Source organism: Crocuta crocuta, unplaced genomic scaffold (genome assembly GCF_008692635.1).
Source record: "Crocuta crocuta isolate KB4526 unplaced genomic scaffold, BGI_CrCroc_1.0 scaffold2384, whole genome shotgun sequence".
Taxonomy (NCBI): Eukaryota; Metazoa; Chordata; class Mammalia; order Carnivora; family Hyaenidae; genus Crocuta; species Crocuta crocuta.
In genome coordinates, this window is record NW_027530443.1 from 31,813 (window position 1) to 47,194 (window position 15,382).

Sequence of the window (15,382 nt, forward strand, 5' to 3'; positions counted from 1 at the left end):
ACAAGGGAAATTTATTTATTTGCCATTGAATAGAAAATTTTGTTGAGCCCATCCATTCCTATAAATCTTCAATCGCAACTTAACTTTCCTTGAAAAATGATACTTATTCACAACTCCCCAAGTTCTATATGTGAAATTCAAAACCAAGCCACACTAGTATATTCCCTATCCTATGGCTATTAAATTCAAGGAAGGCCATCTGCATGATCTGTTCATCATTCAACTTAAGTATGTGCCAAAACTGTAAGGCAATGTCCTTCAAGTTTGGATAGTGCCTTTCAAGTGCTGTTTGGCTGAGTCATCCTTAGTGTAGCTTACCATGCACCCATATAAAAGTAGCCTATCATTTTTAGCCTAAGCCACATTAACTGAAGAGACTATCCAAGATGAAAATTATGTGAGACCAATTCTTACTAAATACTATGAGAAATTTTAGCTATATTTTAAAGTGAGTGCATTCACTAATCCTTAAATTATGTCTTGTTTTATGTGAAAAAAAATCTCTTTTATCGTTGGTATTTAAAGTAGATACTGGAACTCTCTGTTTCAAAATTAAAATACACCTCAATATTAAAAACATCAAAATCAGAAAATTAAGATTACTTAAAGCTGACATTAAGTTTTCCCTCCTTAACAAAATATTAACAATTCTGATTTTATACTTTACAAAGCAAATTAGATAATATCACATATTTGTTATATATACTGGCCTTCTATTTATTAGCTTAAAGTAGCTATTTTATGGTATGAGCATAAAACTGTGGGTAAGAAGGGAAGAAACAACTAATCTCTTCATAACATCTATTTGGAAACTGTTAATCAAAAAGATTCAGATAGGAGGATACAAATTGAACAATTAAATTTATTATATATGGGGTTTTTTTTCCTTTTAAAAAAATGTATTTATTTTTATTTATTTTTTAGTAATAGAAAGACAGAGCATGAGAAAGAGAGGAGCAGAGAGAGAGAGAGGGAGACACAGAATCTGAAGCAAGCTCCAAGCTCTGAGCTGTGAGCACAGAGCCAGATATGGGGCTCAAACCCACAAACCTTCACCATGATCTGAGCTGAAGTCAGATGCCTAACTGACTGAGCCCCCAGGTGCCCCTTTGCCTTTTTAAAAAAATAGGTAGGTGTCCTGGAACTTTCGATGATTAATGAGTGAGGAACAACAACTGGATCTATTTAATGCAAAATTTGCACTGGTTACAGATGATGTCCTGTTCTCTAGTATGGAAATTAATCTGATATTCTCTTTGAATATGAGGGAAAATAGCCATGATTTATGCAAATTAAAGTAGAATTTAGTATAAGAAGATCATATTAATAATTAAAGACTATAAATATTGGATCACTAATTTATATATCTGAAACTATTTATCCATTATATAATTAAAGAATTTAAACATAAACTATAAATAAATAAATATATAAATAAGTAAATACATAAATAAATATTCAGGATTCTTGACTTTTCCCTGACATTAGCCATCTCTCGTATTTTAATCCTGCAACCACTTTCTTGCTGGACAAGAAAGACTTTAAACTTAGAGTCTATGACACACTTACCTCAATGGACATTTCATCTCAGCAGAAAATCAACACGGAAACAATGGCTTTGAATGACACACTAGACCAGATGGACTTATGAAAAAGCTAATAATTTGGCACTCTGATGAAGGAACAGTAACAACCTTGTATAAATATATACTTGTAGGTAAGCCTGATGTTGTGGAGAAGGTCACTTCTGTATTCCTCCTTCTTCTATGACTACTCATGAATTAATTCAAATCACTTGTATTGAGAACTTATGATGTGACCAATATTGCTATAAGTATTAAGGCCAAAAAGAGTGAACAGGTAATGACCCATCTCTACTGATATGTATTACATTCAGAACATTCCATTCTAAAGTCTAAAACATTCCATTCCATGGAATTCTAAAATCCCATTCCATTCTATTCTAAAAGAGGAAATACATTCTTTTAAGTGTACATGGAACATTCTCCAGAATGGATCACATATTAGGTCACAAAACAGGCCTTAACAAATACAAAAATATTGACTCATACTATGTACCTTTTCTAACCATAATACAATGAAACTAGAAGTTAACCACAGGAAGATATTTGGAAAGACCACAAGTATATTGCAGGGTAAATACCTGCTACTAAACAGTGAATTGGTCAACCAGGAAGTCAAAGAAAGAACTTAAAAATACATGCAAAAAAATGAAAATGAAAACACAACAGTCCACAACAATTTTGAGAGCAGCAAAAGTAGTCCTAAGAGGGAAGTACATAGCAATACATGCCTACCTCAGGAAGCAAGAAAAATCTCAAATAAACAACCTAACTCTACACTTAAAGGAGCTAGAAGACAAACAACAAATGAAGTTGAAATCCAGCAGAAGAAAGGAAATAATAAAAATGAGAGCTGAAATAAATGGTCTAGAAACTAAAACACACACACACACACACACACACACACACACACACACATAGAACAGATCAATGCAACCAGGAGCTGGTTCTTTGAAAAAAATTAATAAAATTGAAAAACCTCCAGCCAGACTCATCAGAAATTAAAGAGAAAGGATCCAGAAAAATAAAACCACATGTGAGAGAGGAGAAATAACAACCAACACTACAGAAATACAATTATAAAGGAATATAATGGAAAAACTACATGTCAACAAATTGGAACAACCTGGAAGAAATGTACAAACTCTTAGACACATATAAACGACCATAACTGAAAAAGAAGAAATAGAAAACTTGAGCAGATGGGTAACCAGGAAAGAAACTGAATTGGTAATCAGAAAACTCACCACCTTAAAAGTCCAGGGCCAGATGGCTTCACAGGCAAATTCTACCAAATATTTAAAGAAGAATTAACGCCTATTCTTCTCAAACTATTCCAAAAAATAGAAAGAGAAGGAAAACTTCCTAAAACTCATTCCATGAGGCCAGCATTACCCTCATCCTAAAACCAAACAAAGAGTCCATAAAAAAAGAGAACTACAGGCCAATATCCTTGATGAAGACGAATGCAAAAATAAGACAAAAACAGAGAGAGAGGCAAACCTTAAGAGCCTCTTAAATACAAAGAGCAAAATGAGGGTTGCTAGAGGGAAGTTAGGTGGGGGGATGGGCTAAATGGGTAATGGGCATTAAAGAGGGCAATTGTGACACACACTGGGTGTTATATGTAATGATGAATCACTAAATTCTACTGCTGATACCAATATTGCAATATATGTTAACAAACTGAATCTAAAATAATTGAATGACTCTTGACTACAATGATTTGATGATTTCCTGTCTTACATTTAATTAATTAAAAAGAAAAAAGATAACATATCTAAGTACTTCATATTGGGGAAATGTTAGAAGGTAAATTTTCAATTACAGGTTTAGAGTGGCCTTACTATATATTTATTTGGTATTCTGACTTGGAGTCAATTCCAAAATGTTCAACATAGGCCCAGAAAGATATTCATAGGAACTGGCAATGGGAAAGTGTAACTGGGAAGGTGGACTGTTCCATCTTAAAGAGAGCTAATTTCTCTCTTAAGCAGTATAACTACATGCTTTGTTAATGTGAGTCAATTGGTTAAGAGAAAATTTTAGAAATATAGTGAACATGGTAAATATTAGGAAGAAATACCTACTCTTCAGAATTATCTCCCTGTGGAGGTGCATTCTTTTAAGAATAATTTTCAAAGAGTTAAAAAATACATGAGTCATACAATTTTTCAATGAACACTTGCTAAATATTTTATTCAACTAGTTAAACCAGTAAGATAGTAAGTTTGTTTAAAAGGAGAATTCAAGGGGTGCCAGGGTGGCTCAGTCAGTTAAGTGTCCATATTCCGCTCAGGTCATGATCTCACGTTCCTTGAGTTCGAGCCCTGTGTTGGGCTCTGTGCTGACAGCTTAGAACCTGGAACCTGCTTCAAATTCTGTGTCTCCCTCTCTCTCTGTGCTTGTACTTTGTCTCTATCTCCCTGAAAATAAATAAAGCAGAATCAAGGAATAAACACTACAATCAAAAGACTACTGTTAAGTATCTACTAGATACTGGACAGATTAATATCCTATAGTGTCATAAAACTATAATCTGTAGGGTAGCTTTTCCACAGAACAGAAATCTACAGTTAATGTGTCATTTCAAGGTATATGGACTTTAAGCAAAGAATAAATAATAAAGTGTATTTTCAGGAACAATTAAATAATTTTTGAGCCTATGAGATAATGACATTGTAAAGACAGTCATTTTCCTGCCTTATTTCTAAAGTTTGAGGTATTTTCAACAACTCATGAGTGCAATTATCTTGGCCTGTCTCCTACCTACCCTTCCCCTGTTGTTGACAAGACTTATCTGACAGGTAGATCTTGAAAAAAGATCTGGGTATGCTACATCTATCCTATTCCCATTCCTCTCTTGTGTTGTCTTTTCTACAGCTAGGTTTCAGACTGCTGAAGTCATTCAATAAAAGTTACCCAACTTGCTTGGTGGGGTAGATTTGGATCAGTCTCACTGGAATGTCCAAAGCCATATTTTTAACACCTCTATCTGTAATAAAACTGAATCCTTAACATCCACTTCATTGCCTAATTTCTCTAACTGACTCAGGAATCAACCATGATAAGGATGGGATTCCCTCACAATCCCAACAATGGCAAGGAACCCAAACACTTTTGTGAATATTATGTGGCGTTACACACTGGAAGCAAGGTATGGCAATACACTTCAAAATTCTAATTTTGTTTAATGTTTATTCATGTTTGAGAGACAGAGAGTGAGTGGGATAGAGGCAGAGAGAGAGAGAGGAAGACACAGAATCTGAAGCAGTATCCAGGCTCTGAGCTGTTAGCACAGACCCAGAGGCAAGGCTGGAACCCACAAACCGTGAGATCATGACCTGAGCCAAGGTCGGATGTTTAACCAACTGAGCCACCTGGTGCCTCTCAAAATTCTAAAATACAAATGGCCTTTGCCTCAGAAATCCTTTTCTGATAATAATGCTGATAATTAAAGAAATAGATGATATATATTATGTATAAAATAAGATTTTAAACAAATAACTTTATAATAGTTAAATACAGGAAGCTTTTCAAATATAGATTTGTCCATAAATAGTGTATAACACAGAAAAAATAGTGATGCAAACCTATATTTTTATCATGGAAAAGTATTAACACTATATTGACACAGAAATTGATTGTATATATACTACGTTGAAGTATACTTATACATTTTTCCACTGAAAGTACAGACCTAAAGCAACTTTGTTGTCTCTTGTTAACCTGTTGTTATCTATGGGTTGAAGAGTAGCCAGATATATCTTTTCATCACAAAAATTTTGTTTTGCACTCAGAATGCATCTAATAAAATTGTCTCATCTTATTGTCTCAAAGGACAGGATTCCCACTGCTGCCTCTATTAGGTATTTTGCCAAAATTCTGCATAAATTATAATCATTAGTCATGTTTGAACTTTGGTTACAAGGGCCCTTTATTTACCCACATAGAGAGCTCCTGCACCTCCCTAAGAGTCTGAGGTGATAAAACATCCATGTTACATCACTGTGTAAAAGTCTGTCTTTGCCCAGAGAAATCAGAAAGCATCTGTCAAAATCTTCTAAAAATCACCTTAGATTTCTCATCATTTAAAATACATAACTTTTCTTTCAGGTTTTCTATCTAAGAAATTTTTTCCTAGGTTTAAAGTGGAATAGAATATTTTCTTTTCTTTTTTTAAATGTTTTTATTTCTTTTTAAGAGAGTCCAAGTGAGGTAGGAGAAGAAAGAAGTGGACAGAGATCTGAAGTAGGCTCTGCGCTGACAGTAGCAAGCCCCTTATGCGGCTTGAACTCACTAATCCTGAGATCATGAGCCGAACCAAAGTGGGACGCTCAACAGACTGAGCCACCCAGGGGCCACTAAAGTGGAATAAAATTTTTAAGAGGAGTTCCTTGGCAATTCAGAGAACACTAGCTGCAATAAGAACTTGTCTGTGAATGTGTATGTCTCCACGAGACGGGCCTTTGTGCACATATTTGACTCCAATTTTGCTTTGAGTTTCATCTTTGGAACCATCAGGATCATACAGTCACCTAAAATCATGATTACCTTCCCCAAGAGTAAGTATATTCTTATTTGGTTATTTCAGTGTCTTCATTTAACATTCTAGCTCCTTGATCTCAGCAAAAATATCAGACTTCTCTATTTAAATATGAGATGGAAATAAATTAATTTGGATATCTCTGAAAAAAACCAAAGAGTTATTTAAATTGGTACAAGTAATTATTTAGAATGTGTTTTTGTTTGAGAAAACTTAAATTTTAAGGGATTGGATTTGTTGGAAATATTTAATACACACATCAGTAGAGATAAATCAGTACCCTTGCACTCTTTTCAGCCTTGGTACTTATAATATCGATCATATCATAGGTTCTCAATACATGTGTTTTGAATTAATTCATGAGTCATCATAGAAACAGGAGGAACAAACAGAAGTGACCTTCCCCACAACATCGCACTTACCTACAAATGTATCTTTATACCAGGTTGTAGCTGTGCCTTCATTAGAGTGCCAAATTATTAGCAATGTGTCTATAGTGATCAAAGAGCTAATTATAAATATCAATATTTCTTGAAGTACACCAAATTGAAAACACACCCAAATTAAAGTGGTTTACTAAAACATTCACAATATTCCAAGATTATAGAAGATAAATTGGTGATGAGAAAGAAAGGAGAATTTGGAAATCTGGGACAATGCTCTGTGTTAGAATGCCACAATGGAGCACTGAGAGCTTTAAGAATATTCTCAGTTTGGTTCAGAAGGGTCAATTCCTATATGATCCTGTCTAAAAACATACTTGATTATTAGTTATTTCTCCCCCTGAGCATAGAGTAGTGCTCCTTTTCTGCAGAGATGCCTATAATCCAGGGTAATTTCCTATCTGTAGGAGTCTGATGCTGTCATTCGTTACTGTCTTAATAGAAATACCATGCTTCAATTCATCAGACCTTAGAAAAGCACACCTCTAGGTTTATCACTGGGTACAGACTGCTAGAATAAGTAAAAACATTCATATAACAAATTTTTACATAGGTAATCCTTTTCACCCTTGGAATGGAGGAAAAACAAAAGATATAGACTCTTTATTGACAAAAGGAAATAACTGCTCACTTAATTAATTACCTAATGATAGCTGAGAAAGAAATGTGAAATACTATTGCCTCATGTCCAAAATTGCAGTTTCTGAACTCTGCCCTTAGTATTTCTTTAAAAAGCATTGAACAGGTTAGCAGAGGCACCCAAATTCACAAGTTTTATAAAGAATTCAGAAAACACAATACTTGTAATGTCATTGATTAGTGCCCACATACATTAGCATAAGTATTCCAGTAAGTTATGAAGCAAAACGGAGAGGAGGAGGAAGAAAATGAAGGAGAGAAAAGAGGTAGTGGCTTTAACTTATTATCTTCAAGGTACTCTGCCTGAATTATCTCAATCAAGACTCACAATAATTCCATGAAGTAGGAATGATGGAGGAAACTAAAGCTAAAAAGGAAAGGGNCTTGCACTCTTTTCAGCCTTGGTACTTATAATATCGATCATATCATAGGTTCTCAATACATGTGTTTTGAATAATTCATAAGTCGTCATAGAAACAGGAGGACCAAACAGAAGTGACCTTCCCCACAACATTGCACTTACCTACAAATATATGTTTATACCAGGTTGTAACTGTGCCTTCATTAAAGTGCCAAATTATTAGCAAAGTTGTCTATAGTGATCAAAGAGCTAATTATAAATACCAATATTTCTTGAAGTACACCAAATTGAAAACACACCTAAATTAAAGTGATTTACTAGAACACTCACTTAATTTTCCAAGATCACAGAAGATAAATTGGTGATGAGAAAGAAAGGAGAGTTTGGAAATCTGGGACAATGCTCTGTGTTAGAATGCCACAATGGAGCACTGAGATTTTAAGAATATTCTCAGTTTGGTTCAGAAGGGTCAATTCCTATATGATCCTGTCTAAAAACATACTTGATTATTAGTTATTTCTCCCCCTGAGCATAGAGTAGTGCTCCTTTTCTGCAGAGATGCCTATAATCCAGGGTAATTTCCTATCTGTAGGAGTCTGATGCTGTCATTCGTTACTGTCTTAATAGAAATACCATGCTTCAATTCATCAGACCTTAGAAAAGCACACCTCTAGGTTTATCACTGGGTACAGACTGCTAGAATAAGTAAAAACATTCATATAACAAATTTTTACATAGGTAATCCTTTTCACCCTTGGAATGGAGGAAAAACAAAAGATATAGACTCTTTATTGACAAAAGGAAATAACTGCTCACTTAATTAATTACCTAATGATAGCTGAGAAAGAAATGTGAAATACTATTGCCTCATGTCCAAAATTGCAGTTTCTGAACTCTGCCCTTAGTATTTCTTTAAAAAGCATTGAACAGGTTAGCAGAGGCACCCAAATTCACAAGTTTTATAAAGAATTCAGAAAACACAATACTTGTAATGTCATTGATTAGTGCCCACATACATTAGCATAAGTATTCCAGTAAGTTATGAAGCAAAACGGAGAGGAGGAGGAAGAAAATGAAGGAGAGAAAAGAGGAAGTGGCTTTAACTTATTATCTTCAAGGTACTCTGCCTGAATTATCTCAATCAAGACTCACAATAATTCCATGAAGTAGGAATGATGGAGGAAACTAAAGCTAAAAAGGAAAGGGGAAGGGGGAACAGGATACTTTTATATCAAAGACAGTGTATAAAGTACAAGAAGCAAACTTCTTCTTACTAGACATCAGCCCACAGGAAGACAATAGAATCAGAGTCACACCTGAATAATATTAAAGGCAGTCTCAAAAAAAATCACTTAATTTTTACCCCAATCAGCTTATATGATCTTATATATAAAATTGTTTTAAAACTATCAGTCAATATAAAAAATATTGCCTTGTTTTTGTTGTTTAAGGCAAATATGATAGTCATTCTTTCTTTATTTCTACAAACTTTTAAAGAACACTTACTATGCCCCTGGAGATAAGCTTGCTGCTGGTGACCCAATAATGTTCAAAATAAAATTTATCAACATTATTTGACAAGTCAGTCAGTAGACCTATCATAAGAATAGTCATACACCACAGTGGGAATATTAAGAACAGCCACTTATACCTAAAGGATTATAGATAGATTCCTAGTGAAAGTTTTACCTAAACCAAAACTTGAAAGAAGGATAGGAAGGTTAGAGACTGCAAGTGTAGAGATCACTAAAGAGAAAAGGATCAGCATATGGAAATTTCACAGATAATTTTAAGCATGGGCTTTTATGGGAACTGCTAGTAAATAAGTGAAGCAAATTGAATCAGGAGATGTGAAAGCAGTGGCCTGACTCTATAGACTGTACCCTTTCATCACTATGATATACTATCCCTTTTTTTCCCCCTTTTTTCATTAAAGTATAATTAGTAGTGCAATGTTAGCTTCAGTTGTACAATATAATGATTCCACAATACTATTCATTTCTCGTGCCCATCAAAATAAATGTACACTTAATCCCTTTTACCTATGTCACCCAGGCCCCACCCACCTTCCCTCTGGCAACCACCAGTTTGGTCTCTGTATTTAAGAGTCTTTGTTTCTTTGTTCTGTTTGTCTCTTTTCTCTTTGTTCCTTTGCTTTTTCTTTAAATCCCACTAATGAATGAAATCATAAGGTAATTTGTCTTCTTGTTATTGATTTATTTCATTTAGCCTTATACCCTGTAAGTCCATCCATGTTCCTGCAAATGGCACGATTTCAATTTTTTTTTTTATGCCTGGGTAATATTCCATTGCACATCATAGAGGTATATATATACTAAGAGTAGTAAAATGGCATGCGGTACAAGTACACTAGAAGAATAGAAGAAAGTAGGTAAATTGTATTAAGAAATACTGGAAACATTAGAAAGATCTCCATATGCTCACTGAGAAGCTTAAATTTTATGACAAACATATAAAGGAGTGATAGGATTAAAATTACTGCCTGAGTAATTTTAATTATTTGAGATGACAAAAATTCTACTTGCAAACTCTGAAAAAATAAAGAAAAAATTATTTTTTTAATTCAATTTAGTTTCAGTGTCTTTCCTCCTTATGTAACTCTGCCACCTCATTTTAGTGAATCATTACCATATTTCTGTGCTGTCGCCCTCAATGCACCTTTGCCATAATTCTGGTACATTTGTGCACTTTCAGTGTATTAAGAGGTAAAGAAATGTCAGTATCCATCAGAGTTGTCATTATCAAAATATTCATCATCTCTTCATGTCCTCAAATGCCAATTCTGTGCTTTCCTCCAATGGGGCTTCTTGTCCCTCTTCCCATAGTACTTTTATGGTTCAGTGGTTCTCTGTATAAGCCTTAAGATACTTTTATATTTCTTCAGCAGAATGCAATACAGGAAAATGCATGAAGTACTGAACATTCTTTTTTAGTTTCCTGCCACCATTAAGCACAGGAGCACCCTTCTTCTAATTCTATACCAGTCTTGAGAATGGAAATACCATGTGACTTTCTAAAGCTCTTTTAACCTGTGTTCAAGGAGTAACAATTTCCTATCATTTTCCTCCTTAGATCTCTACATGGAAAGAACCCTGCAGAAGTCTATCTCATTTTCTTTCCTCTGTTATTCGAGCTTCATATCAGCGGAAGATAGCAGAGAGGCCCAAACATAGAGATCTCATTCAGAACTATCAAATTCTCTAAACTATCTCCCAACTCATTCATCCCCTACTAAACAAGTTTCCTAAATTCTCTAAATATGAGAAGCCTGTCCTTACTCATTATGTGGAATAAAATCTTTATTGCATGAAAATATTCCATTAGTCTAAATGCTTGATGCATTTGAAACTCAAAATCCATTAATATGTTCCTCTTTCTATTCTACATAATTCTTACCTAAAGCCAAAATAAATTAAAACTTTCATATAACTGAGAGATGGATCAAGAGTTTTAAGGAAATATCTAGGATAGGATGAACATCTGTTAATAATATTTCAAAACATTTTTCCATAACACATAAAGGAGAATTAATCATATTTGAGCTTTGTAAAAAATTATTCTGATTACATTGTTTCTTAAATATTGAATGTAAAGATATATGTTAAGAATATACTAATAAGCTTTTCAACTAGAAATAAAAACACCCAGAGTAAAATTAGTATTGTGAGTCTGAGAATAAAAGAAAGAAATTCAGAAGGTAACCAGAGTGGCAAGACCTACTGATAAACCGAAAATGAGAATAAAGAAAAAAGGGACAATAAAGATTGTCCCTGGATGAAATTTAGGATTGACAGGGAAGGAAATGCAATGGTGACAGGCACATTTAAAATCTTGAAATGTGTACATCTACAGGACTCTCAATAAAACACATAAGATAACAAAATAAGAATGCTCAGTAGAGTTAATGGTAATGACTGCTTGCCATCTTCCAAATGCACCTATAGATATTTTATCTATAGTATCTAAATTTATCATTGTAACCCTAAGAAGTAAATATTCCTTTTATCTGAATTTTGCACATGAAAAAAAATTATGATAAAGAAGTTAAACAAATTGCACAAGAACACTTAAGAAGGAAAAAAGAAAACTTGAAATTCACACTCTCTAAATGTGATTTAGATGTCCAAGAATAAACTGCATGTTGAAGTCAGAACACTCTAAGATATATTCTGCAGATATAAATTTGGGAATCATCAGTCTAGTTGAAGTCACCTTTTAAAAAGAATCAAGTTATTTATAAGAGACAGAGTACGAGAAAGGATTTTTCTAGAAAAGAGATTTCAGATGGATCAACAACCAAAGGGATTGGAGAAGGAAAGGAAGTCATGAAAGAGAATGAAAAACAGTAGACAAAGTAGTAGGAAGAAATTCAAGGAACTATGGAGTTGGTGGGAATTAAGCTGTAATGACTTTCATAAGTGAGCAGTTTATAGTTTCATATGCAGCAAGGAGTTTGAGTTAAATGAAGGCTGAATTGTGTTTAGTGAGTGAAACAAGAGGGGGCGAGTGATGACCTCGACAAGAGTAGTTTAAATGGTGCAAAAATCAGATGAGTTTATGTATAAATGGTTAATAGGATAGAGGAGACATCACATAGGTGAAATTTAAATGACAGTGTGGAAGTATAACAAAGAAATGGCTAAAACTTCTTTGTACATGTGATATTGGTACATGTGATTTTCTCTATTTCTAGCTGAAACAAGGGTAGGAAAAAAAAATGAGATATGGCTCTTCAGTTCTACAAACATACTCCTAATGTTCCCTTACTTCTCGGTAATAAATTTGGAATCAAACACATTACTATGCAATACATACAAGGAGTGATTTGTCATTGTCAAATGAGTTTACAAAGAAACAATAGAAATTTAGTTTAGAATTTTAATATCAAGAATCTGCTCTTAATGAGAACCCAATGATGGGGAAAGAGAAGTAAAAGCTCTCAAGATCTAGAGAGTAAGAAACTGCAGCAGCTAATTAGAGTGCTTTATAGCCTTCACTGTTGAAGAAACCTAGAAATGATGAATGAGATGACATAAGTCCAGCCTTCAGCTTGTAAGTGGAGGAGAAATTCTTTGGAGAAAAAGAATATCCTAGAATATATATTAAGTAGATAATCTATTCTAAAAGTAGAAAGAAGCTATAGCCAAAGGTAATATTAAAAATATTAAAAATGTACATTCAAAGTAAAATTTCTATGGGGAAAACCTAAAAATAATTGGACTGTTAACACACTTAAATGAATCTTTAAGAAAATATATCCAACAAAAACATACTTCCAAAATGATGAACTAAGTAAGATGACACAGGATAAACTAAGTGATAAATATTCATTGTCAGTTTAATAACTAATAAACATGTAAACTTTGGTACTGGGATTATCTGACCAATGACCACTGTTAGTTTTTTTTTAAAGTCTCCTCTGCTAGAAGCATGTCTGCTGATAGAAAATTTGGGGATGGAAGAATTGTTGATCCAAAAGCAACTTATGAAGAAAGGATTTTTTTCCAGTGATGTTTATAAGATGATATGTTCAACTGACACCAGGTCTAGGTAATTTGTAGATTTTTTAAAAGTTTATTTATTTGTTTGTTTGTTTGTTTGTTTGTTTTACAAATAGTTTATTGTCAAGTTGGTTTCCATATAACACCCAGGGCCATCCCCACAAGTACCCTCCTCCATGGCCATCTCCGCCCTCCCCCCCCAACATCCATCAGTCCTCAGTTTGTTCTCAGCATTCAAGAGCCTCTCATGGTTTGCCTCTCTCCTTTTCCCNGTGCTTGTTTCTCCACATCCTCGCCAGCATCTCGAATTCTCTGATTTGCTCATTTTAGCCACTCTGACTGGCGTGAGGTGGTATCTCAGTGTGGTTTTGATTTATATTTCCCTGATGAGGAGGGATGCTGAGTATCGTTTCATGTGTCTGTTGGCCATCTGTATATCCTCTTTGGAGAAGTGTCTGATACTTCTGCCCGTTTCTTCACTGGGTTGTTTGTTTTTCAGGTGTGGAGTTGGTGAGTTCCTTATAGATTCTGGATATTAACCCTTTATCTGATTTGTCATTTGCAACTATCTTTTCCCATTCCGTTGGTTGCCTATTAGTTTTGTGGGTTGTTTCCTTTGCTGTGCAGAAGCTTTTAATCTTGATGAGGTCCCAATCGTTTATTTTTGCTCTTGATTCCCTTGCTTTTGGGGATGTGTCAAGTAAGAAGTTGCTGCGGTGGAGGTCAAGGAGGTTGTTTCCTGCTTTCTCCTCTAGGGTGTTGATAGTTTCCTGTCTCACGTTCAGGTCCTTTATCTATTTTGAGTTTATTTTTGTGCATGGTGTGAGAAAATGATCTAGTTTCATTCTTCTGCATGTTGCTGGTAAGCTGTAGATTTATTAGAAGCAGCAGTAGGAAAGATGTGATTTCAATATGAATAGTTAGTTGTGTGACACAAAGAGGCATTCAAACATCACCTTGTGTTATGTGCTCACTTCTCCACTAACCAATTGTATAGGAATCACTTTTACTTCTCTTGAGGTTAGAAGTCAGCCAAGACTTAGGAGTTCTTCATTTAATCTTCTTTATTGTTTCAAGCAGATTGGGCAAGAGACAATAAATAATCAAAGATGGGAAACCAAACCACGCTTACGACTTTCATCTTGCTGGGACTGACAGAGGACACTCGACTGAAAATTTTGCTTTTTATCTTTCTGTTTCTTTCCTACATATTGAGTGCATCTGGAAACCTAACCATCATCACCCTCACTCTGACTGATTCCCACCTTAAAACACCAATGTATCTTTTCCTCCAAAACTTCTCCTTCTTAGAAATTTCATTCACAACTGCTTGTATCCCCAGATTCTTGTATAGCATATCATCTGGTGACAAGTCCATTACCTACAATGCTTGTGTTAGTCAACTGGTGTTTACAGACCTCTTTGCGGTAACAGAGTTTTTTCTCCTGGCCACGATGTCCTATGATCGCTATGTGGCCATCTGCAAACCACTGCATTACATGACCATCATGAACAGCAGAGTCTGCAAGAACTTCATCCTCTTCTGTTGGGTAGCAGCACTGATCATCCTTCTCCCACCACTTAGTCTAGGTTTGGGCCTGGAGTTCTGTGATTCAAACATCATCGATCATTTTTGTTGTGATGCATCTCCTATCCTGAAGATCTCTTGCTCTGACACATGGTTGATAGAGCAGATGGTTATAGTGTGTGCTGTGTTGACATTCATCATCACCCTCGTGTGTGTAGTTCTTTCCTACACGTATATCATCAGGACCATTCTACGGTTTTCCTCTGTCCAGCAAAGGAAAAAGGCCTTTTCTACTTGTTCTTCCCACATGATTGTTGTTTCCATTACTTATGGTAGCTGCATCTTCATTTATGTCAAACCTTCAGCCAAGGATGAGGTGACTATTAATAAAGGGATTTCACTCCTTATTACTTCTGTCTCACCAATGTTGAATCCCTTTATTTACACACTGAGAAACAAGCAAGTGAAGCAAGCTTTTCATGACTCAATTAAAAAAATTGCATTCCTCTCAAAGATGTAAGGAGAAATGAGTCAATGAATTCAACAGAAAGGGAGGGTGAATATGCACAAAACCTGAAGCTTCTAATACTATTTGTCTCTGTATCATTTATTCTCCAGTCACACTGACTCTTTCACTTTCTTTTTAAACTTGCTAACTGTGAGCCCTATTCCAATTTTTACTCTCCAAATTATGAGGATATTTACTCTTACTGTCTGTAAGAAACTAATGGTTGTCAAACATTCTGGTTGATATCCTTAG

General features: G+C 34.7%; 1 protein-coding gene across 1 annotated transcript; it reads left to right on the top strand.

Moving 5' to 3' along the window:
- The first annotated feature begins 14,203 nt into the window (after nucleotides 1-14,203).
- Nucleotides 14,204-15,142, top strand: LOC144233645 (olfactory receptor 6C2-like). Its single transcript, XM_077766649.1, has one exon. The coding sequence runs from the start codon at nucleotides 14,204-14,206 to the stop codon at nucleotides 15,140-15,142; it is 939 nt and encodes a 312-aa protein (XP_077622775.1).
- Nucleotides 15,143-15,382: the final 240 nt, after the last annotated feature.